This window comes from Myotis lucifugus, unplaced genomic scaffold, assembly GCF_000147115.1.
Source record: "Myotis lucifugus unplaced genomic scaffold, Myoluc2.0 scaffold_12, whole genome shotgun sequence".
Taxonomy (NCBI): domain Eukaryota; kingdom Metazoa; phylum Chordata; class Mammalia; order Chiroptera; family Vespertilionidae; genus Myotis; species Myotis lucifugus.
This window is the reverse complement of record NW_005871060.1, coordinates 1,342,783-1,366,248: the sequence shown is the minus strand read 5'-3', so window position 1 is coordinate 1,366,248 and position 23,466 is coordinate 1,342,783. Positions and strand designations below refer to the sequence as shown.

The following is a 23,466-nucleotide window of genomic DNA, read 5'->3' as shown; positions in this document are numbered from 1 at the left end:
CAAATGACACTTTAACAATTTATAAATAATAGATTATTCAGAACACATCTCACAACCAAGTCCCAAACAGAACTGACTGCAAAGTTTAAAATTCACTGCTCTAAACGCCAAAGGCCAAATTTCTCAGCAAGACATATAAATAAAGTTGCTCCTGACTGACATTTACCCAGCTCTTCAGCTTCATTCCCACCACTCCTGTATCCATCCCCCATACTCCAGTATACACTTCCCACCCGTATCCATCCCCCATACTCCAGTATACACTTCCCACCCATATCCATCCCCCATACTCCAGTATACACTTCCCACCTGTATCCATCCCCCATACTCCAGTATACACTTCCCACCCGTATGCGTCCCCTATATTCCAGCCTTACAGTCTCACAAAGGCCACTCTTCTTGCCTGAAGTACCTATCATATCAGGTGATGGACTATATTATTCATCCTTTGAGCAGCAGCTCAGCAACCACCACCCCCAGGGAAAGGACTGGGTTCTTTCTGTGCTCCTCTTTTCTCTGCTCCCCGTCTTTCCCTTCCTCCACGCACAAAGTTGCCTGATATCTATCAGGATGGAATTGTTCAGTTGTCTATCTTCATTAGAATGTGAACTCTTTGAAAATAAACACTGCTTCTTTTTCTTTGTGTTTCTAGTATCTATATCTTGCATATAATAGGTACATGACAAATATATTTATGTCAAATAAAATACTTTGTATCAGTAAAAATACAACATAAAAAAGCTGTGACTAAGAAATCTCAAAGGTAACATTATCTAAACTCTATACCACATGTAAGAAGGAACACAACATTTTTATGTAGGTTTAGATGATATTTAATTAATTACATTTGCTAGGATTAAAAATGAGAAATATTCCCCTTTTCAAAAAGCCTTTGCAAATGTCAGCACAACTTCGCTTACCTCGCTTTTATTTGGCTTTTCCTAGAAGCTGCTTCACTAGCAGTCATGGGTTCAGGAAGAGCTGAAGGAATAGAAGAATTCTGGGAAGAAAAATAAAACTTGTCATTTTAGTTTTCATTTTAATTGCAGAAAGCTTTACTTAAAGGCTATCGATATATTCTTAAATTTTAAATGTACTGTCTGGAAGATACTATTATTTTCATCCCAGATAGCTATAAATTGTTCACATACATTTGCCAGATCTAACCTGCAAACATCAGCATGTTACACAAATGTCATTTTCATGTTCATGTGCCACAGAAACTCTTCAAAAGTAAACAGAACAATATCACTGTATCCACTTTATAAGTGGGCAAATCTTGACTAAAAAGAAGAATTACATTATACTTGTAAATCAATGACTATTTTACACTTTGGGGGAAAAAACACCAATCATATGGAAAAGTGTTGTTTCTACACAGAGGAAAAACTTTCATGACACTGCATGTAAACTCTAAAACACAAGAGCATTTGTTTAAGTTCTATATATGTTTAGCTTATTGTAGGTACTCAAATGTTTATTGAATGAAAAGCTAACTTCCCTCTTTTCCTTAGTGGAGTAGATTAAGTCATACATAAAGGAAGATAGACAAGAAAATGAGGCCAAAATGATTGTTACAAAGCTGAGAATGGCTTAAAATCAGAGATGATTCTGGGCCTTTATCAAAGTTATCAGAAACCTGCCATACACAGGTAATCTGACATAGTTAAGTACAGTGTGCAGACACACAATATAACTCAAAGCCTTTCCATGATATTAGCTATTACTAACTCAGCACCTTCCATGGACTAAGCACTGAGTTTACATTTATTATTTGTAATCCTCATAACTACCACCCCTGTTTTACAGAAAAGGAAAAAACATTAAGTAACTTCCCAAAATACAGTTGGCCTTCCATATCCATGGGTCCCACATCTGCAGATTCAACAATCTTTGAATCAAAAACACTACTCATGAAAAAAAAAAAGTTACATTGCTGACGTGTAATATGTAGGTAGGCCTATGATGGCTGTATCTCTACTAACATGTACAGGCATTTTTTTCTTGTCATTATTCCCTAAACAATACAGTATAATAACTATTTACATATCGCTTACCTTAGGTATTACTGGTATCTAGAGATGATTTAAAATACACGGGGGTGGGGAATGGGGGAGAGAGGGGATGGGAGTAGGTTATATATGCAAATACTACACCATCTATAATAATAAAAGGGTAAAATGCTAATTAGACTAGACGTCCTTCCAGGCATCATTCCGGACGCCCTTCCAGACAAAAACTGGGGCCGGAGTGAAGCCCGGGTTCCAGGTGCTTGCAGGCAGCCAGAGGGAAGCAGACCAGGTCCTGGGTGGCTGCGGGCAGCCAGAGGGAAGCAGCCCAGGTCCCGGATGCTAGAGTGAAGCTGGTGCCAGCAGACAGGGGAAGGAAGGCCTACTCCTGCACGAATTTTCATGCATCGGGCCTCTAGTCCTATCTAATAAAGAGGGAATATGCTAATTGACCCTCACACTGTCGCAAAGATGGTGGCACCCACAGCCAATAAGGAGGGAAATATGCTAATTGACTGTCCCGCCCTCAAAGATGGCGGTGCCCAGAGCCACAAGATGGCCGGCAGGGGAGGGCAGTTGTGAGCGATGAGGCCAAAAGGGGAGGGCAGTTAGAGGCAATCAGGCCAGCAGGAGAGGGCAGTTAGGGGCAACCAGGCCTGTAGGGGAGGGCAGTTAGGGGCAACCAGGCCTACAGGGGAGGGCAGTTGGGGGCGACCGGACCAGCAGGGGAGGGCAGTTGGGGGCGATCAGGCCGGCAGGGGAGCAGTTAGGCATCGATCAAGCTGGCAGGGGAGTGGTTAGGGGATGATCAGGCTGGCAGGCAGAGGCAGTTAGGGGCAATCAGGCAGGTGAGTGATTGGGAGCCAGCAGTCCTGGATTGTGAGAGGGATGTCCGACTGCCCCCAAGAGGTCCTAGATTGGAGCGGGTACAGGCTGGGCTGAGGGACACACACCACCCAGTGCACAAATTTTGTGCACCGGGCCTCTAGTCTATAATAAGAAAAGCGTAATATGGTTAATTAGACCAGACGTCCTTCTGGACGACCGTCCAGGTGAAGCTGGGGCTGTGAGGGAAGCCAGGGTCCTGGGTGCCAGAGGGAAGCCGGTTCTGGCAGCCAGGGGAAGGAAGGCCTACTTTTACACGAATTTCGTGCATCGGGCCTCTAGTTTTATATAAGGGACTTGAGCACCGCAGATTTTGGTACCTGGGGGAGTCCTGGAAGCAATCCCCTGTGGATACTGAGGGATGACTATACAAAATCAGTCACTGAAAGAGACAGGTCTCTCCATTTACAATGTCTATCCTCTCTGCACCAAACTTTCTGAGTGTATAGAGTGCTTAGTTTCTCAGTAATTTTTCATAACACTCCTAATTCTCCCCCCGCCCCCCCCAAAAAAATCTAACAGTCCTGTTTTTTTAATAGTTTGGCCAAAACAACTTAATTGTTGTTTGTGCTGTGTCAGACAGATGTCACTATGTTTCTCTCAAAACTGCAAAATATCATGCAGTGCCTTCAAGTATACTATAGCTTCCTAGAGCACTTCAATACCCAATTTGGCAACTGTGGTTTTGTAACAAAAATACTGATCACAAACACTATTAGACTACTGGTCACAAAACAAAGAACTCTGAAAGTGTGTATGTGTATATACATAAACACACACATACACACACACACACATGCACAAAATAAATGGATTTTAAATTCATATCCCATTTAAAAAATTACTTACATTGATATTGGAGATGGGACAGTCCTTTTTGGCAAATTTAAATGCAAAATAGGACACTTGAAATATATCAGGTCTACGCTCTGGATCTGGTTCAAGCATGAATCCTGCAAGAAGAGGTTAAAATGTTAAGAAGTTTCACTGAACACAGAAAGTAGATAGGAGTACATTAAAAGGAATATGTGTGTGTGTGTGTAGATAGACAGATACCTTTTTTTCCATTCTAAGGTTAGTGATGAATCAAACAAATATTAACATTTATAGAAAATATAAAAATTGTTATTAATATATGAACTTAAAGCAGTATCACAAGCTAAAGACACCTCAGTAATAAAACAGGTCTGTACCAGAAGCATAATTAACAAATATAAATATTCTTTTGAGAAAATTAAACAAAAGTGAGTTTAGTGAACACTGGGAAATTATTCATGAAAATTCTAGGGCCATAGTATTTTATTTATATAAGATACCTCTACTAAATTTTAAGTAATCCCAAATCACTGAGAAAAGACTAAATTGTGTGCATTAAAAAGTAGTACAGGGTTGACAGTATAGTTTTCCAAAAACATGCTTTCTTCCCATACTCATAATAAGAGTATTTACCACAGTTCTGTATCTCAACATATTCTACACATAATGTTCACTCTATTATAAAGAGATTTCACACCAACCTTACAGCATTGCTTGAAATACCTGACCTTTTTCTAACCAAAATGACCATACCACTTATCTGTTAATTTACAATTTCACAAGAAAGCTGACATTTATACTCAACTCACTTCTTTAACTGAGAAATTCATATTTTGTTAAAACTCTCCATGTCCTAACTCTGATTTACTAACGAATTATAAGTTCTTAAAATGTTTAAATCATTTTAAATCTATTTGGAATGTAAGATTTACAATATTAATTAGATAATATTCTGAAATTTGCTAATAAGATTATATTCAGAGGTCATAGTATATAAATAGCTAAATTAAAATTATAAATCAAAATTAATTTTTCTTTCACATTTAAGTAATTTTTAAACAAAATTTTCTACATCTCACACAGCATGATAAACTTATTTTGATTAAAAAACACACTTGTTTGTCAAGTAATAGCATAAATTTAGCAGAAATTTATTTGGGAAATTATGAACTCAGTTTTAAAATATTCTACATGTGCCCAGCCGGGTGTGGCTCAGTGATTGAGCGTTGACCCAGGAACCAAGAGGTCACTGGTTCAATTCCAGGTCAGGGCATATGCCCGGGTTGCAGGCTCGATCCCCAGTGTGGGGCATGCAGGAGGCAGCCAATCAATGATTCTCTCATTACTTATGTTTCTATCTCTCTCTTCCTCTCGTTTCCTCTCTGAAATCAATAAAAATATATATTTAAAAAAAATCTACACGTAACTTGATTTTATGTACTGGAAAACACTAACATGTATAACTTATAGAATTTATTTTTTATTATATTATAACCACTGTTAGATGGAAATAACTAAAAACATTTAATTCTAATATTAATTGGACTATATTCAACCTCATTCCTGAAAAGATTTTAAGAATCTACAAGGTTTATTTTATCCTTCAAAATCATATTTTATCATGATACCAACAGATATTAAATGTTTTAAAAGTAGCAACAGTGCGTGACATAGGAATACATTTAAATAGACTTCTAACAATAAATGTTTATTCAAATAATTTTTTAAAACAAGTCACAATAAACTTATCAAGTTCACAAACTTAAGATTCTACTTTTCTAACAATTAAGTTTATTTAACTTTTAAAATCTAATTTTAAATATTTATTCCTATAAAGGACTTGAAGTGGCATACAACCTCTAAATAGTTTAAAATATATGGAAATTAGGACTAATGGAAAAGTAATGGCTGAGAGACCCAAAATATCAACAACAAAAAACAACAAATGCACCAGGATGATGATGGCCATAAAGAAATTGATATGATTTGATCTTATAAATATAGGCCACAAATTCAGCTCTCTACCTTCTAGCTGTCAACACAAATAGGGCAACATGATCCATTCCATAAATCAGTGTCTTTAACATAAAAATAAACCAGGTGCTAAGAAAAAGCACTATTGCTGATACCAAAAGCAAACAATAAATGCTCCTTTGGGTCTTTCTAAAGCTGGCTCCCACTGAGTGAACACTGCAGTGAGTGACACTGGGTAATGTCTTATACGCTCCTTCCATGTGGGCCAGTGACAAACATCTACATGCTGTTAGGTACAAACAAAATTCTATGGGGTAAAGAACAGTACGGTGTGAGAATACCCTTCTCTGCCTATCTGGATCTGGAGAAAGCTTTTTAAGTATCTAGGGAGAAATAAAATGTTATGTTAGGCAATCCTACATATTTTTTTCTTTCATAGTAAGTGAGAAGGACTGAAGGGAAATAAATAAATTTGAGATTTTAGGTTCTCTAACAAATCCTATATAATAAAAGTCTAATATGCAAATTGACCAAACAGTGGAACGACCAGTAGCTACGACACACACTGACCACCAGGGGACAGATGCTCAACGCAGGAGCTGCCCCCTGGTGGTCAGTGCGGGAGCCGCTCAGCCAGAAGCCGGGCTCATGGATGGTGAGCACAGTGGTGATGGCGGGATCCTCTCCTGCCTCCGCAGCACTGCTAAGGAACAGTGAGCTGAGTTGTAAGGAGCAAGGGGTTCCAGACTGCGAGAGGGCACAGGCCAGGCTAAGGGACCCCCCTCCCTCCCATGCATGAATTTCGTGCACCGGACCTCTTGTATTTGTATAAGTAATTGTATATCTCAAGTTAGGCATAGCACAACATCCTCTAATGTTCAGATAGCTAGGCTCTGGGTAGAAATGATATCATCTTATAAGCAAAGAAAAGGACCAGTTAAGTCCCTGGCTCATGTTTTCACGTGGGAATACATCTCTGTGGGAGCCAGTTTAGTCTGTCTAACTGTACCCATCCCATTTATGTGATATAAAATCAGTTTAAAAGGTAGTGACTAGCATTTATTTTAATAAAGTAGAAAATATTAAGTACACTAATTTGGTATAAGCAATGTTTCATGAAACTTATTCCACGTGTATGTGTGCCAGGTCATAACTAAAATGTATTTATTACTGTGGATCACAAACTCCTTGAAAACCACTATGCTAGTGAACACTCCCTATATAACTCATTCCTCTCTGAGGGAGAGCAATTTGTGCTAAGAAAAAGTGGGGGGAGGGAGGGAAAGCACATGCCCATATCTGCTGCTCTTTCAGAACAGTTCACTCTCGGGACATATATATTCTATGCAAACCCATGTTTTGCAAGTGGCCTGCTTCTGTGCAAGAAGTCTAAGGTTTCCAGCATTGCCTATGACTGGTTATGAGTAAACCTGGGGCCTGAATACAAATGAAGAGGCCCATTTGGCATCAGGTCTAAATTTCATTTTGCAATCTACTTTATTTACTGATATTGACAGTTTATCTGATGAGCTCCTGTATCCCATCTCTGATTTGGTTCTAAATTCAAAGCATGATGACAGTGAAAAGCACAAATACAATATTTGTATTTGCATGTGGCCCGTGGGCCGTAGTTTGAGGACCCCTGGAATAATATAATCTGAAGTTGCATAGTATCTACAGAGAAATAAAACCATCCATCAGGCCATCCTATATATATTTCATAGATCAGCTCTACTCCAGCTAAACACTGAGGCATATCTGCCAAGAAAGACAACTTCAGTTTAATTTTAAGTATAGTTGGTCCAAAGCCATTTGCTCTCACAATAATGAAACCTCAATTCTAGTATTTTTATTAACTCCCACTTCGTGACAATTAAACTGTATCGTTTACAAAAACATGCTCTTGAGGGGAAGGAGTGAATTAAGGAATCCATGTGTCTAATTCATCTAAGAAATTAAGTTTTAAAGAGAAAAAGAGGCAGAGAAGCTAAAATACAGCCTTGTTTATTCAATTAAAATGATCATGTGAACCATCATGAGAACACTCCCAGTGCCCCTGGTTCCACTGCAAATGTAAGAGTGACTTCTAAAAAGGTATCCGCATAGACATGAAAGGCTTTTTCTCTGCTCCTTTTAATTGGGTGGATCTTTCTATTGACACAAACCCCATTAATACAACCTCAGAACACAATATAGTCTCAGCATAAAAGGCAGTGTATGGTTAAACCATCACAATATTTCCAAGTGATGTATAAGACATATCTGATTAAATAACACTTATCTGAGGCAGCTGAATTATGTTTGTATTTATTTTGCATTGGAAAGTACAACCACCATGCATATTCCAACAAAAAGAGCAGCAAAAGCAGCTGCTGCTGCTGTAGCAGTGGTGAAGTTAAATTATGGTTTAATTAAAGGCTCAAGCCAAAATAAAATAAAGGAGTTCTAATTCAAGTTACACAAAACCATGGCTCCAACCCCGCCTATGTCAAAGTTACTAGTATACCAGCATTTTTAATATAACAGCACATTTAATAGGAAAAGACTTTGGATACAAGTATCAAAAGAATGTTCCTACTTAAAATTTAATTTTTTTCCTTCCAAAAAGACATTTTTTCTTTGCCACAGACTGCCACTTATTATGGTAATTTACCTGAAAAGAGAAATACCCACTCTAATTTTGCAACCAAAAGTACTTTAAGCATTAACTTGTTGTTTTTATCTGTTAACCTATGGAGATTATTATAGAAACTTACATGTTGGGCATATGTGTCCTACATACCAAATTCTGTGGACTAGTGAAGTGAAACCTATTTTAACAGCCATAATAAATGTGTTCAATCATAATTAAAACATTAAATGGCACCATAAATATGTAAGCACAGCATAGTTGGGATAGTCCTGGTAGCTGTCCCTAAAAGTTATTATCAGAGCCCTCTTTTTACATCTCCCCAGGTGGTAACCCAGAGCCACTGATTGAAAACCTCCAAGGAAATCCTATCTTAATCTTTGGTTTCTTTTCAAAGATACATTAAAATTTCTGACATTTAAAAAAAAAGAAAGGAGAAAAGAGTAGGTAAGGACACATATAAAACAAGATTAGCCATGAGTGGGTACCCACAAAAGCATCACTGTACTGTGCTGCCTCTATTTTTTAAATTTTCATAATAAATTTTAAGTATATTATAACAAGCCAGTTAGTTCCTGGTTTCCCACAGAAAGTATTAAAATAAATTTATTTATTCTCAAAAAGATAAAAAAATAACAAGTGTTGGTGAGAATGTGGGAAAAAAGGAAATCCTTGTGCACTTGAATGGAAATGTAAATTGGCACAGGAAATGTATATTGGAAAACAGTATAAAGGCCCCTCAAAAACTTAAAAATAGAACTATCATGTAATCCTTCAATGCTGCTTCCAGATATGCATTGGAAGAAACACAACACTAACTGGAAAAGATATCTGCACCCCCATGTTATTGCAGCATTATTTACAATAGCCACAACATGGAAGCAACCTAAGCGTCCATTGATGGATAAATGGATAAAGAAAATGTTATGCCCTAACCGGTTTGGCTCAGTGGATAGAGCGTCGGCCTGCGGACTGAAGGGTCCCAGGTTCAATTCCGGTCAAGGGCATGTACCTTGGTTTCGGGCACATCCCCAGTAGGGGGTGTGCAGGAGGCAGCTGATTGATGTTTCTCTCTCATCTATGTTTCTAACTCTCTATCCCTCTCCCTTCCTCTCTGTAAAAAAATCAATAAAAATATATTTAAAAAAAAAGAAAATGTTATATACACACAGAGGAATATTATTCAGCCATAAAAAGAAAGTAAATTGTGCCATTTGAGACACCAGGGGGGGAACACAAGGGCATTATACAGGGTAAAAGAAGTCAGACAGAGGAAAGACAAATACCTATGATCTCACTTGTAGGTGGGATCTTTAAAAAAAACAAACAAACTCGTAGATACAGAGAACAGATTGATGGTTGTGAGACATGGGGGCTGGGGTATGCGTGAGGGTACAAACTTCTAGTTATAATATAAATAAGTCCCTGGGATGCAATGTACAGTATGCTGACTATAGTTAACAACACTACTGTATTTTAAAAGTTGCCAAGAGAGATGTTAAAAGGTCTCAGAACAAGGGAAAAAACAATGTGTAACTATGTGAAGTGATAGGTGTTAACTAGAATTATTGTGGTAATCATTTCACACTATACAGGTTGTCCCCAAAAAATATATACACACTTTGAACAATTATAAAGGTAGTGTTTATTAAATACATTTCCTTTTCAATATGTAATAGAATCAGCTGTTAAATTGTGTATACATATTTTTGGGACACCCTGTATACATATACCAAATCATTATGTATATACCTAGACCTAATACATTATATGTCAATTATTTCAATTTAAAAAAATAAATTTAAACCTAATAGATAAGCTGCTAAGAGCTAAGATCCAGAACCATAAAGCAACAATATGTTAGCAAACCCAAAAGCAATAAAAAAAAAGCGTTCCTTGCTGTTCATTATGATTCATTACATTATTGCATAAAATAAGAGGTAAGAAAAGTAATTAGTTATATTCTGGAATATATGATAATTTATGGTAGGCCTTTGATAGATCCACCTTTAACCTGCAAAACCAACTTCTGCTTCAAAGCATCCAAAGAAATCTCTGCGGGAAAAGAACACACTATTGAGTATCTGAGAGCACATGCCCTGATCCTTACCCAGAAAATCAGAAATTAGGTTAGCTCAGGAAGATTTACATAGGTTTCAGTAGTACAGGTAGTGGTAGTTAACACAGCTGCAGTGATGTATTAAAAAAGCCATCTCTTACTGAGTACTTACACATACCAAGAAGCACTTTTCATAATTCAATTTTCACAATAAACCTAAGAAATAAGTACTTTTAATATGCTAATTTTAGAAATGAGATAGAGATAAACAGAGTTGCCCAATATTCCATACTAAATAAGTGAAAGCAGATGCAGCCCAGGCCTTCTGGCTCTTATTCTTAATCTCCACGTGTATTTCCCTAACCACCTTAATAGAAGCTAAAAGAAAGGTGAGGCAGCCAGCATTCTGTCCATGCATCATAACTACTCAGTCATTCTGTTACCGTTTTGCTTCTCACTCTCCTCTAAATATTATCTAAGTACTTTTTAACTCTTAGATCCATAAATAGAAAATGCTTCTCTCCTCATCCCCAATCCACCTCCTCTACTTGTCTATTGGAAAAGTTAACAGAAGCTAAGAAAAAAGAAATTGTAAATAACTGACTCTGCTACTTAAGAAGTCTGCAGAAAAGTATATAAAATTGTTAAACAGAGTTTTATGGATAGTATCTATATATATAAAAAGGCAGTGACTGTGACGACAGAAACGACCGTTCAACCGGTCACTATGCAGTACTAACATAGATGCATAGACACAGGTAAAGTCTATGAGTGAACTAAGAATGAACAAGGCAAATGCTTGCCTTCATGGAGCTCACACTGTAAGAAGGTTAGGTCAGGGATAAGAATTCAAAATTGCCACCAGCACAAACCTGAGGTGCCACTTCTCAGAGCATACAGAGATATACCCGGTAGCGAACTGGGGGCGTGACTGAAGGGCTGGTGCCAACATGAAGGTGGGGCCGTTCTGGATTCCCCAGAGGAGCCAATGGCTGCCTAGGACGGACCTTTTGATGCTGACTGGCATAGAAACCGACCAATCAGAACCTAATCTGGGTGAACTGCAAAGGCAGAACCTAAGGTGGGGGCTGAGGAGGGGTTTTAAGAGCAACAGCTGTTTGGTGTAAGGTGTAAGAAAGTGGTTCAATTTGTTAATAACCGGTTTGGCAGTATAGTGCATATGGCTGGCTATCAGTCCAGATATAGGGGTTATGTATTTTTGTCTGCCAAGAGCATCTCCTCCTGCTGAAAAAGGCTTCCCCGCCCCCCATTTAAGCAATCCTATCCTATATAATCTATCTATACTAATAAAAGAGTAATATGCTAATTAGACCGGGTCGACCGGCCATCTTCTGGACATCCGACTTCCTTCCAGACAAAGCCATGGTGGTGGGGTCTATGCAGAGGCAGTTAGGGGTGATCAGACCGGCAGGGGAGAGCAGTTAGGGTCGAGATCAGGCTGAGAGGGGATTAAGGGCAATCAGGCCAGCAGGGGAGGGCAGTTGGGAGCAACCAGGCCAGAAGGGGAGGGCAGTTGGGGGCAACCAGGCCAGCAGGGGAGGGCAGTTGGGGGCAACCAGGCCAGGAAGGGAGGGCAGTTGGAGGCATTAGGCAGACAGGCAGGTGAGTGGTTAGGAGCCAGTGGTCCTGGATTGCGAGAGGGATGTCCGACTGCCGGTTTAGATTGCGAGAGGGATGTCCGACTGCCTGGCAGCTGGACATCCCCTGAGGGGTCCCGGATTGGAGAGGGCGCAGGCCGGGCTGAGGGACATGCCCCCCCTCACGAATTTCTTGCATCGGGCCTCTAGTCTACACTAATAAAAGAGAAAGATGCAAAATGACCATACCTTTTTGATGCCCACCAGCCAATCAGGAGTAAGTATGCAAATTAACCTCATCGCCTCCGTGGAGACAGACAGCAGGGACGAGGCAGCTCCCAGCACAGCACAGCCTGCTTGGCTGACCCAGGAGCAGGCAAGCACGGCCCATGGCGACCCGGGAGCAGGGAAGCGCAGTCTGCAGGCAGCTCCCAGCACGGCAGGCCGTCGCTGCTGCAACCAGGGAGCAGGCAAGCCCAGCTGGCAGGCAGCTCCCAGCACAGCCTGTGGCAACCCAGGAGCAGGGAAGCACGACCCGCAGGCAGCTCCAAGCACGGCCTGCTTGGCCGTCGCCACAGTGACCTGGAAGCAGGCAAGCGCAGCTTGCAGGCAGCACCCAGCATGGCCTGCTTGGCCATTGCCTCGGCGACCAGGGAGCAGGCAAGTGTAGCCCACAGGCAGCACCCAACATGGCCTGCTTGGCAGTTGCTGTGGTGTAGAGCAGGCAGGCCCCACAGAGAGCAGAGAACCATGGGGAGCAGGCCTAAGCCAGCAGTAGGACATCCCCTGAGGGCTCCCAGATTGGAGAGGGTGCAGGTCAGGCTGAGGGACATACACACACACACACACACACACACACACCCATCGTGCACGAATTTCATGCACCGGGCCTCTAGTATAATACTAATTATCCTGGACCAAATAGTGATAATCAAAAGTATATTCAAATACATTTATATAACCACAAACCATACAGTTTTAACAAAGGTTAGGCATGACTATTTCATTTTCAAATATCCTCATTACATAAAATTGATGCAAGCAGAATTAGTAATTCTATTAATACTAAAAAGATAGATGTTTTTACCTCTTTATCTTATAATAATGTGAAATCAAATATACTGCATAAATAGACAATTGGCAATAAAAAGTTACACTTTCAAAAACTATGTGCACAGCTATGCACTTCCTGGTTTTCTGAATGCAGGATTTATTTGAAAGAAATATAAATCACTAATTACAAAGCATAAAAGTAGACAGAGAAATCTAAATAGGATCGTGGGAAACAGGCAAGGTCACATGCGAAAAAAGTAAAGGGAAAAAAAAGAATACAATTACAAAGAGTCTAAATGTTTTCTGAAAACATTACATTATAGGTAAGTATGTTCTGGTTCCAAAAAATATCTACTCTGCTAAGCTTTACCACTAAGACAATATTTAAAAAGTAAAGTCCATAAAAATCCTTTGACAGGAGACAAAATACCAAGATTACTTGAATACTTTTATTTTATTCAATCTTTTTTAAATTTCTGCCTACCTCTCAGAAAAAAGTTCAAAAACATTAATACATGGTCGAATTTATACAAACACTGATAAAAATGAAAATCTATGCATTTAGTGACAAGTAAAAGAAGCATACGTTTCATCAATTAACTAGGATCAATTAAATCCTAAAATTATCAATAGTGGTTAGTTTTCAACCTTGCCATTACAAACACAGTCACACACACATACACACAGAGAAGGGAAAAAGATCAAACCTAACACAAGAAAATAAGATCTTCTTGCCATTTTAGTCAAATGAAATCACAAATCAGGGCATGTACTGTCCAGTCTGCCATACAATATTGTCCAATGAGAATATTCAGAATTCCTAAGACATTGCAAATAAAAAAAAAATAAGTTTAACTTCTTCAATAAAAAGTTAAACTTCAATTAGCCAAAATAAATTCCTTCATCTATTCTTTGAGAATTCCAATTAATTGGGGTTCTTACATGCTCTTGATGCCCTAATTTTTGTACAATGAAGGAGGAAACTGACTAGATAAGATAGAGTGGGTTATGGATCTAATGCTTATTCAAATACACTCTAATGGTATGTTTGCTTTTAAAATTTTTCACATTCTGCAAAATGTCAGGCTAAAATTAACAGGGCTAAGGGGAAAATAGATTTGGAACAAACCATTGGAAAACTACAACTCTGTCACCAGAGCAGTGACAAAAACATTCATTGGTACCTAGGAAGATAACCTGGAACGCCCAGACAGGTCGATTAACTTGGCTGGAGGCTGCCACAAGGATAAAAAACCACATCAAAACAAGGCTAGGAGATACTCAACCAATAAAAGTGGAACCTGACCCAGAGGGGCTGCTCTTCAGGGGGCCACCATTAGTAGGGAGCCACACAAAACTGACAGGTAAATCTCTGGTAAGAAAACTCCAGGTACAAGCACTCATATTTATTATTCTCCAATCAGAGCTACAAGTGTTTCTGCAGGAAGTACGGCAGCCAAGCTTAGGGCTATTTCCTTTCCCCTGTAAGTTATAACACCATCTCCCCAACCCTATTACTGGTTCCCCTTGCCTAGGAAAACATCCCACATTCAGCAATGTAATTTTTGTGTTCATCTGGTATAATTCTCTAATTTCTAACATGTGTGAGCAAAACCACATTATAGAAATAAAAAGACTGTGCTTTAAATATGTTTGCAAAGCAAGGCTAGCTATCCTTTTAACACTTTCTTTTGACCATTTTTCTTTTGGGTACTTCCTCTTTTTTACTTACATGAGTCTCATAAATTACAAGATTTAGTCATCTGTCAAATGTGTAACAAATTGTTTTTCCAGCTGATCACTTGATTTTATGCTGAGGTTCATGAGTTTGGGAAGATTTTTTAATGGTTTAATTGTATATATTAATGGCTTCATCTTTTCTCATTCCTGAGATTTAATGCCTCACTTTCAGATCACCCATTCCAGTGTTATAAGTAGATTCACACCTGTTTTCTTCAAATACATTTTTTACATTTGTCTTTAACTTATCTGAAATTTTAGCATAAAGTTTAAGGCAGAAATTCAGTCTGATTTTTTAATCTACAAATTGCTATTAACTCTGTATTTCCATCTATTTTCCCCCACTGAGTTGAATTGCCATTTTTTATCATACTAAGTATCCAATATGTTTAGATTGACCCTCTTTTCTTTTTTTTATCTTTAGTTTCTTTATTGGTTAAGGTATCACAAATGTGTCCTCATCCCCCCATTAACCCCCTTGCTCTGTGTGGTTAGAGGCTAGGACAGGGAATATTTAACAGGCAGAAAACAGAGTAGAAATGCTCGACACACTTTAATTCAAACAGTGTTGAGAGGTACTGTTTAAATACTGCAGCTTCCTGATGATCCCCTCCCTCCCCAAATCATCATTTTTTCAGAAATTTTACCAAGTATGTATGTAAGAAATTAAATTAGAGTACCTATCAAAAGGGGGGGAAATGTCAGAGTAGGCTAGAAGGAAAAGTGAAGCATTCTTTTGAATTCAAAGGCCCATAGGACTATACTTCTGATGCACTTAGTTTGCTTCTGATAACCACTTTATAATCATAAAGAACAGATGATAACAAGGGTGGCCAAGTAAGCTACATCTAAGATTAGCAATACTTTGATCCAAAAAAAGCAACAGATCTGGATATTTGGATCAAAAGAACAAAGACCAAATAATTAAATGTTATGCTTGTTTTTCCAGAAATTCCAGTTTCCTTAATTACATAATCTCTGTGTTCTACAAAAGCTTATCTAGGGCTTAATGTACTAGTTAGTAATTAGGCTGTTTTCATTCCATAAAAGTCTATAAACATCGTTTTTAATGTTTTTCTTTACTATAGCATCATAAAATTATAATAAATGAAATTAAAAGTCTAGATTTAGGCTAAGGGATGTAATAGCAGGCCCTATGTACAGTATCTCATAATTGTGTCATAAATTTTTCCAAATACTCACTTATTAAACAATGGATGTTATGGGAGTAACGTGAATTGTCTGGGATGGTGAAGCTGCTATCACAGATAGCAACCTGACTCTCACCAAAAGGAAGAGTGAAGAAACAAAGTTTATACAGTAAACATCCCAGGGCCTGTAAAATAAAGAAGCATGAATATCATCAGAATTCAAATAAACAACTTAACCACAAGACATAAAAATAGCATTAAACCAAAAACTAAATTTGTTATTTTAAAGAAGACTAATGTTTTTATACTGAATTAATCTTTTCACAAATTACTTGCTTAAACTAATTAATGAGCTTATTTGTTGAGAAGACATTTAACTATATCATTTCCATGTTTTTCTATCACATCTGTGGATAGCTGGCTAAATTAATACTATCATAGAACTCTAAATCATAAATAATATAACTAAAATTAGAAGTGGTTGGTCCCTTTGAGGAAAAAAATTATACTTTTATTTCTTTCACAAGGAAAATATATATTTAGTACATAACTAGCATATAACCAACTAGTTAAGCACAATACTCCTTCTAGCAGCATTTTAAAAAAATTCACTATAAAACATGTTTTAAAATCCTGGATTCCAAACGAGTTAGCCAGCACAGTTAAATTTATTAGACACTAAGCATGTGTCATTTCATACTATAAAAATTAGTCTCTATTTTTCTGTATAACCCTATGATCTTTATTCTATAATTTACTAATCATATTTGTACCTGGATAATCTATATTAAAATTCAAAAAGGCAGGGCTCTGTCTGCTTCACAGACATCACAGCATCAATAAATCTACTTGCTGACAACAAAAAACAAAATACCCTAAAAACAAAATTGTAGCTAAGCTGCTAACACAGCTCAAACCAGAGAACCAGTAATGAAATGTAATTTTCAGGTCAAGAAATCATTATGTTGTCACAAGATGTGTAATCTACAAGCCTTAACTGTGTAAGGGGTATTTCTAACTCTAAACAGATTGTACAAACTTATCCAATAGTTAGTACACAATTTTATCAACAATACTAAAATTTGTCCTTACCATCTAAAAATCAGCTTTGTTGAATTTTCTCCACATACCAACTTAGCAAATGCAACTAACAAATACTCTAAGCTTTATAACTATTTTGAAGATCACAATATACAGAAACGCCTGTGTTAAATAATATTAATTTACTAACCATTACTTTCAACATTTTAACAGTGTTCTAAGGAAAAATTTAAAGGCTTTAGAAATTTCAATATATCCATTCAAAGACATTACAGGGTTATTTATTATATGATTAACAAAACTGTGAAGATTCTGCCCAGCCAGTGTGACTCAGTGGTTGAGCATCGACCCAGGAATCAAGAGGTCATGGTTAGATTCCTGGTCAGGGCACATGTCCGGGGTTTCGGGCTCGATCCCCATTGGCTGGTGTGCAGGAAGCAGCCAATTGATGGTATTACTCTCTCATAGATGTTTCTATCTCTCTATCCCTCCCCCTCCTCTCTCTCAAAAAAAATCAAAACATTTATTTAAACTGAAGATTCTGAATAGAAAAATCCAGTAAAATGTGGCTTTAAAAATTTTATGATGCTTTGTTTTATAAGTAAGATATCTTCAGCATGTATGCAGTAAACTGAGGATAAGGCTCCCTTAACAATAATAAAAAATACTATTAATGGTGTAATATCTGCATTAAATTACACTTTCTCCTACCCAGATGACAATCTCCAGTGGTCGGCAAACTCATTAGTCAACAGAGCCAAATATCAACAGTACGATTGAAATTTCTTTTGAGAGCCAAATTTTTTAAACTTAAACTATATAGGTAGGTACATTGTTTATTAACTTAATTAGGATATTCCTAAGGCTTAGGAAGAGCCACACTCAAGGGGCCAAAGAGCCGCATGTGGCTCGCGAGCCGCAGTTTGCCGACCACGGGTCTAGGCAAAAGGGATCTCCATTTTAGCCATTTTTATCTCGTCAATCAGACCTTTAGTAATGTGTCATGTGTTACAGTAAATGTTGTGGGAGTACCCAGTTAACAGTTTTAGACAGCAATGTCAGTATACTTAAAAACATAAATCTAAAATACTCTGCTTCATGTTGTTTGAACACAATGAGGTGTCCTAGTTTCTTCATACCAAAGGCATTTCCCTCTTTATCCATTTTATATTATGAGACTTGTTCAAAAAACAAGAGAGAACAAATGACATGATTTTAAAAGCTATCACCATCCTCCATTTTCTTCATCAAAAGGTAACATGAAGCATCTCCCACCTAAAATGTGGTAGCTTACTTACGTTTCACCTGAGCTAAGACAAGCATAAAAAAACACCATGCAAATTAAAGTTCTATCCCTGTCAAGCATATAAACACAGCTTCTGTTTTCTGATTATTTTTCTTGCTTCTTTTTTTTTATCTTTGAGTATGTACAACCCCATAGTTATACCAAGTTAGCTGTTAGAGAAATACTACTCCATATACTAATCTATAAGTGGCATAAATTTTAAACTTATCACTGACAACTTAGTATGTTGCTTGGCATGCACACTAAGTCTGGTGAAAAATAAACAACAACAAAAGATTCCCTCTCCTTTTTGTTAAGATACTGGGTAACCCTTGATGATTTCAAAACAGTATTGAGCTATGATGTCTGTTGTTTCTTCTGCTGTTGAAATAGATTTTTAGGTAATACAGATTTCAACAGCCAGTCACAAAATTAGGTCAGTAAATGCTTGCATAGTCACCTCTTCTAATAGTTTCATTTTATCCATTCAGATCCAATTGAATTTGCTTTCTACATTATACTACAAACCATTTAATGAGTCAAATGTTAATGTTGAGAAAAGCAAATTAAATTTGAGTTATACAAGCTGGTGATCTAAAAGCAGTATCAAATTAAACCAAACTTATTCATGGTGTGATTCAATTACGTGTATGGTTAAAAATGCAACTACCACAAGATTTAAGAAACACCATTTGGTGAAAAAGTATATATTATGTGGAAAGATAAAAAGATATCAAAGCTATTCTTTTTTTATTACCTTGCAGGAATATTTGGGTATCCCAACCACAAGAGTAAGAGTCCAGGAGAAGAGAACCAAGGAGATATTCATTTTATTTCACACATTACTTTCAACTACTTTCTGAACACTATGTTTTAAAAACAAAATAAACATGACTTTTCTAATAAACTCTAGAACTATTTCCAAAGGATTTTTCCCCTCTATCCCTAACATGGTCACTAGTGACAGATATAGCTAAATACTAGCTGAAGTTAAATGAATTTACATTTAAAGTACCTCCCTGCTAGTTTATTAAATACTAGAGGCCCGGTGCACGAAATACGTGCATGGGTAGGGTCCCTAGGCCTGGCTGGTAATCAGGGCCGATCAGGTTCTCCGCCTCCCCGCCTCCTCCTTCCCTCGCTCCCTCAGCACCCTGCTGCCACTGGTCACCCGTCATGTTCTGCGCTGCTCCCTGGTGGTCAGCGTACATCATAGGGAGCGATTGAACTCCCAGTCTTCTGGTCGAACTCCAGAAGGGACAATTTGCATATTAGCCTTTTATTATATAGGATTACTAAAATATAGTTTGCTTATGAAATAAGTAAAAAAGAAGTACTGGCGTCTATATATATAAAAGGCTAATATGCTAAGTGTCCGACTGTTCACTATGATGCGTACTGACCACCACGGGACAGACGCTCAATGCACAGGCATGGAAACATGGAACAGACTGATGAATATCAGAGGGAAGGGGGAAGAAGCAAGGGTGGGAGGAGATTAACCAAAGATCTTATATGCATACTAGAGGCCCGGTGCATGGATTCATGCACCGGTGGGGGTCCCTCAGCCTGGCCTGCGCCCTCTTGCAATCTGGGACCCCTCAGGGGATGTCGGACTGCTGGTTTCAGCCCAATCCCCACAGTCAAGTCCTAACATAAAGTTCAACTTTATAGAAACACAATCTATCTTAATAATTCAATCCAGATATATATGATATGCTAAATAATAAAAAACTTGATATATATTTTAGTCAATGACATGTTTATAATTAGAAAAAGTTTTATGCATGTTAATTTCCTAAAATATTCTAGAAAGTTATCAGTGTAATTTCCAGCTTTTCCATAAGGTGACCTACCAAAATTCCACTCAATCAAAAAAAATGTTAACACTCATATATAATCTAAACACTAAAAAATATCATGATAAAAAGTTCTATTATATGGAAGCCCATTGTTTGCTTTTTTATACAATGGGCTTTCCTTCTCAGGATTAAGAACACAAAATATTCTATTTTCATCACCTGAATAAGAGTCTCTACTATACAACACTTTTCTGCTTATTAGGAAATACCTTTTGGGAACAGGGGGCAAATAATCAATTGAACTCAAATTTTTAAAATTTGGTTAGAGAAAACGTCACCTTTCGTGGCCTTACCCAGATATCAGCCTTGGTGGTGATGGGTTTCCCTCCATAAAGGTTGATCATTTCAGGGGCTCTGTATGACAGAGTTGTATACCTGGTAGTAAATAAGTAAAATGGAGTGGAGATATAAAAATAAAATAAAAAGACAGATACTACATTGTGTCTACATAAAATGCTGCAAAAATTTTCTCTGTTCAATAACATTAGATAAAAATAATACTATTTTTAAAAGGCATTAAAGTCTATCAAGGATTAAACAATACAAAACATGTATGCATACACATTTTTACTCAAGAAGCACAATAGCATCTCTAATGATAAAAACTTAATTCTCTTTAATACAAAAATTTTAAATAAAGACACTGTATTGGAAACATAGTTTTCCTTGAGTTCTTTATTTCTAATAATATAACTCAAAATATCCTTATCAAAATATTTTAATCAATTTAAAAATAAAACTTCTTTCAAAATATTAGTTTATATGTTCACTTAAGGAGTTTGTTTTCATGGACTCTAACATACTTCCTTGCACACGGCAGTAAATCTCCTTTAAGTTTGTTTTTATAATTGTAGTTTTAAAAAAATGTAGGTGCCATAATTTTAACTACACTAATTAAGTACAATTCTAATACTGCCATCATGAGCTATTTGGAATTATAAGACACTGAATATTAACCAATATAAAAACCCCAAATACATTATGAACAGAATATTTTAATGAAGTAGTGCTCGATTTCATGGCAGAAATTACAAAAATATGGAAGAACTTCCTGTATCATGGCATAACTTAAAATTCATTTTGACTGTTTATAGGTTTTATTTTACACAAAGTGTTCTTAAAGGTGAGCATTCTACAATGTTACTGATTTCAATGACCCTGATTGGTGGGACATTCTGAATGATACAGAGAAGCAACCCAAGAAACCAGAATATGAAGTGCATGCAGGCAGGACTTTTGTTCACTGCTAGCCTGCAGCACCCCCTTACTGCTATCCTTCAGTGTCCACTACATTGCAGGCCCTAAATAAATACCTATTAATTAAGTAAATGGTTGGGCCATTAACTCTTCAACTGAGCCACAAAGCACACCCTCATAAGTTTACATTCATCATTAATGCAAAATTCTATTAAACCTTAACTATACTTCAGATCTCAACAAGAAGAAATAAAACCTAGCAAGTTAGAGGTGCTTGAGCAGAACCAAAGCAGCCATTATATATCACGATCCAATCTTTTTTTTTTAAATTGCATTCACAAGAAGTCAATTCTATAATTTATTGTTCTTGAATTCTTTAGGACATTTATATGTTTACTAAGGAGTTTGTTTTTATGGAATCTAATATAATCACCATAAGCTAAGTTCTCTGGATAGAAATACATAGTCTAGAAATCCATAGTGCTATACAACTAAGCCAGGGTAATATCAGCTCTACTTGAGCTATTTCAAAATATAAGTTACAGTTCAAATAACAACTCCTAGACAGTTTAAAACAACTGAGAATTTGTGAAGAAGAGGGCAACTCAGGAAAGGCAACTACTTATAAATTCCTATTCTGACAGATCTTTCTGCAGTCTGTATCATTAAGGTAATCTAAGACTTACAAACAGTTCCATTTTCTAAAACAGAAAAGTCTTAACAAGTAATCTAGCAACCATGAAAAGTACAAGAATAAGGAAACATAAAGCAGATATGACTTATTTTTCTACCAGAAAGCTTTCCAGTACACTATTACTAAGTAACACATTTTCAACATAGTTTTCAATACATACAGAAGTCAACTTGTTAATATTAAATATGAAGTAAGTTTAAATGTTTTCAAATAATTTAATTTTTCCTAACAAAAATAGTACTACTAAAAATAAAGATGCTTAACTGAATTCAACAATCAGTGAAAACTGCCTTTAATGGTTCCACTCATTACTACAGCTTATTTAACAACTTTCTTGATAAATGTGTTTAAAACGTAGATGAAAAACTTGTTTCCATGGTAAAATGTATTTCCTATTGAGCTAGATCAGACATAAATTAATCAATGTCTATGGTATAAAGGTATTTTGAAGAAATATGAATGGAATATCTAAAATATGTATCAACAGAGCTGATCACAGACCCAAGTTAACTAAAATTCCCTTAAGACAAATGCAATAAAGATAAACACTTACTTTTTAATTTCTTCTTCTACTATATTCACTCCATCTTTTTGAGGATTAAGAAATTTATTAGTGGCACTGCCAAAGTCACAAAGTACATAGTTTCCACCATCATTCAACAAAATATTTTCTACCTTAAGAGAAAAAAAATCAATAATTAGTACTATTTTCAAAATTAAGATTATCTTTTTACAACCATGACCTTACACAAACATTGACGAGTTTGTGATATATACATATACACATACACACACTATATACCCCTGTATATGATACCTCAAATTATGAGGAAAGACAAATGAATCAGACAAAAAATATACTCTGTCTATTGCTTCTCTTACTAAAAACAGAGAAGTGCTTCTCCCATCTCAGGATGATTTTTGCAGGGGACAAGAAACCCCAAATAAATCCTCTCTAAAAGTGCTTCAGTGAAAGAGAGGAACTTGTAGCAGTCACAGTTTATACTATAACTCCATTTCTCTCCATTTCTGACACTTTACCTTATCTATAGACAAGCAATAACAAAAAAGCATTAAAATTCTAACTCTGACTTTTCATACCATTTTTATATAAAATACTATACTGAGCCCTGGCCATTTTTGCTCAGTGGTTAGAGTGTCAGCCCAGGTACTGAAGGATCTCGGGTTCAAGTCCCAGTCAAGGGCACGTACCTCGGTAGCAGGTTCGTTTTCCTGGTCAGCACATGCAGGAAGCAACCAATCGATGTGTCTCACATCCATGTTTCTCTCTCTTTCTCTCTACCCCCCTCCTCCCTCCCTTCCACTCTGTCTAAAAAAATCAATGGAAAAATCCTCAGGTGAGGATTTAAAAAAAAAATACTATACTGAAAAACAAGACTTGACTTTATGCCTTAACTTGGAGATTAGAGTTGTAATTTAAGTGAACAAATTACATGCACAGTTTCTAGAACA

The 23,466-nt window shown here is 37.0% G+C and overlaps 1 protein-coding gene across 1 annotated transcript in view; it reads right to left on the bottom strand.

Annotated features, from left to right (window-relative positions):
• BMP2K (BMP2 inducible kinase) overlaps positions 1–23,466 on the bottom strand; it is a gene marked incomplete at its 5' end in the record, with an annotated part of 126,562 nt that overhangs the window by 42,552 nt on the left and 60,544 nt on the right. Inside the window, 5 exons of the mRNA XM_014451976.2 lie at positions 921–1,000; positions 3,744–3,847; positions 15,967–16,099; positions 20,396–20,477; positions 22,547–22,668. Of these exons, the coding sequence (XP_014307462.2) occupies positions 921–1,000; positions 3,744–3,847; positions 15,967–16,099; positions 20,396–20,477; positions 22,547–22,668 (521 nt within the window). The remainder of the gene's footprint in view (positions 1–920; positions 1,001–3,743; positions 3,848–15,966; positions 16,100–20,395; positions 20,478–22,546; positions 22,669–23,466) is intronic.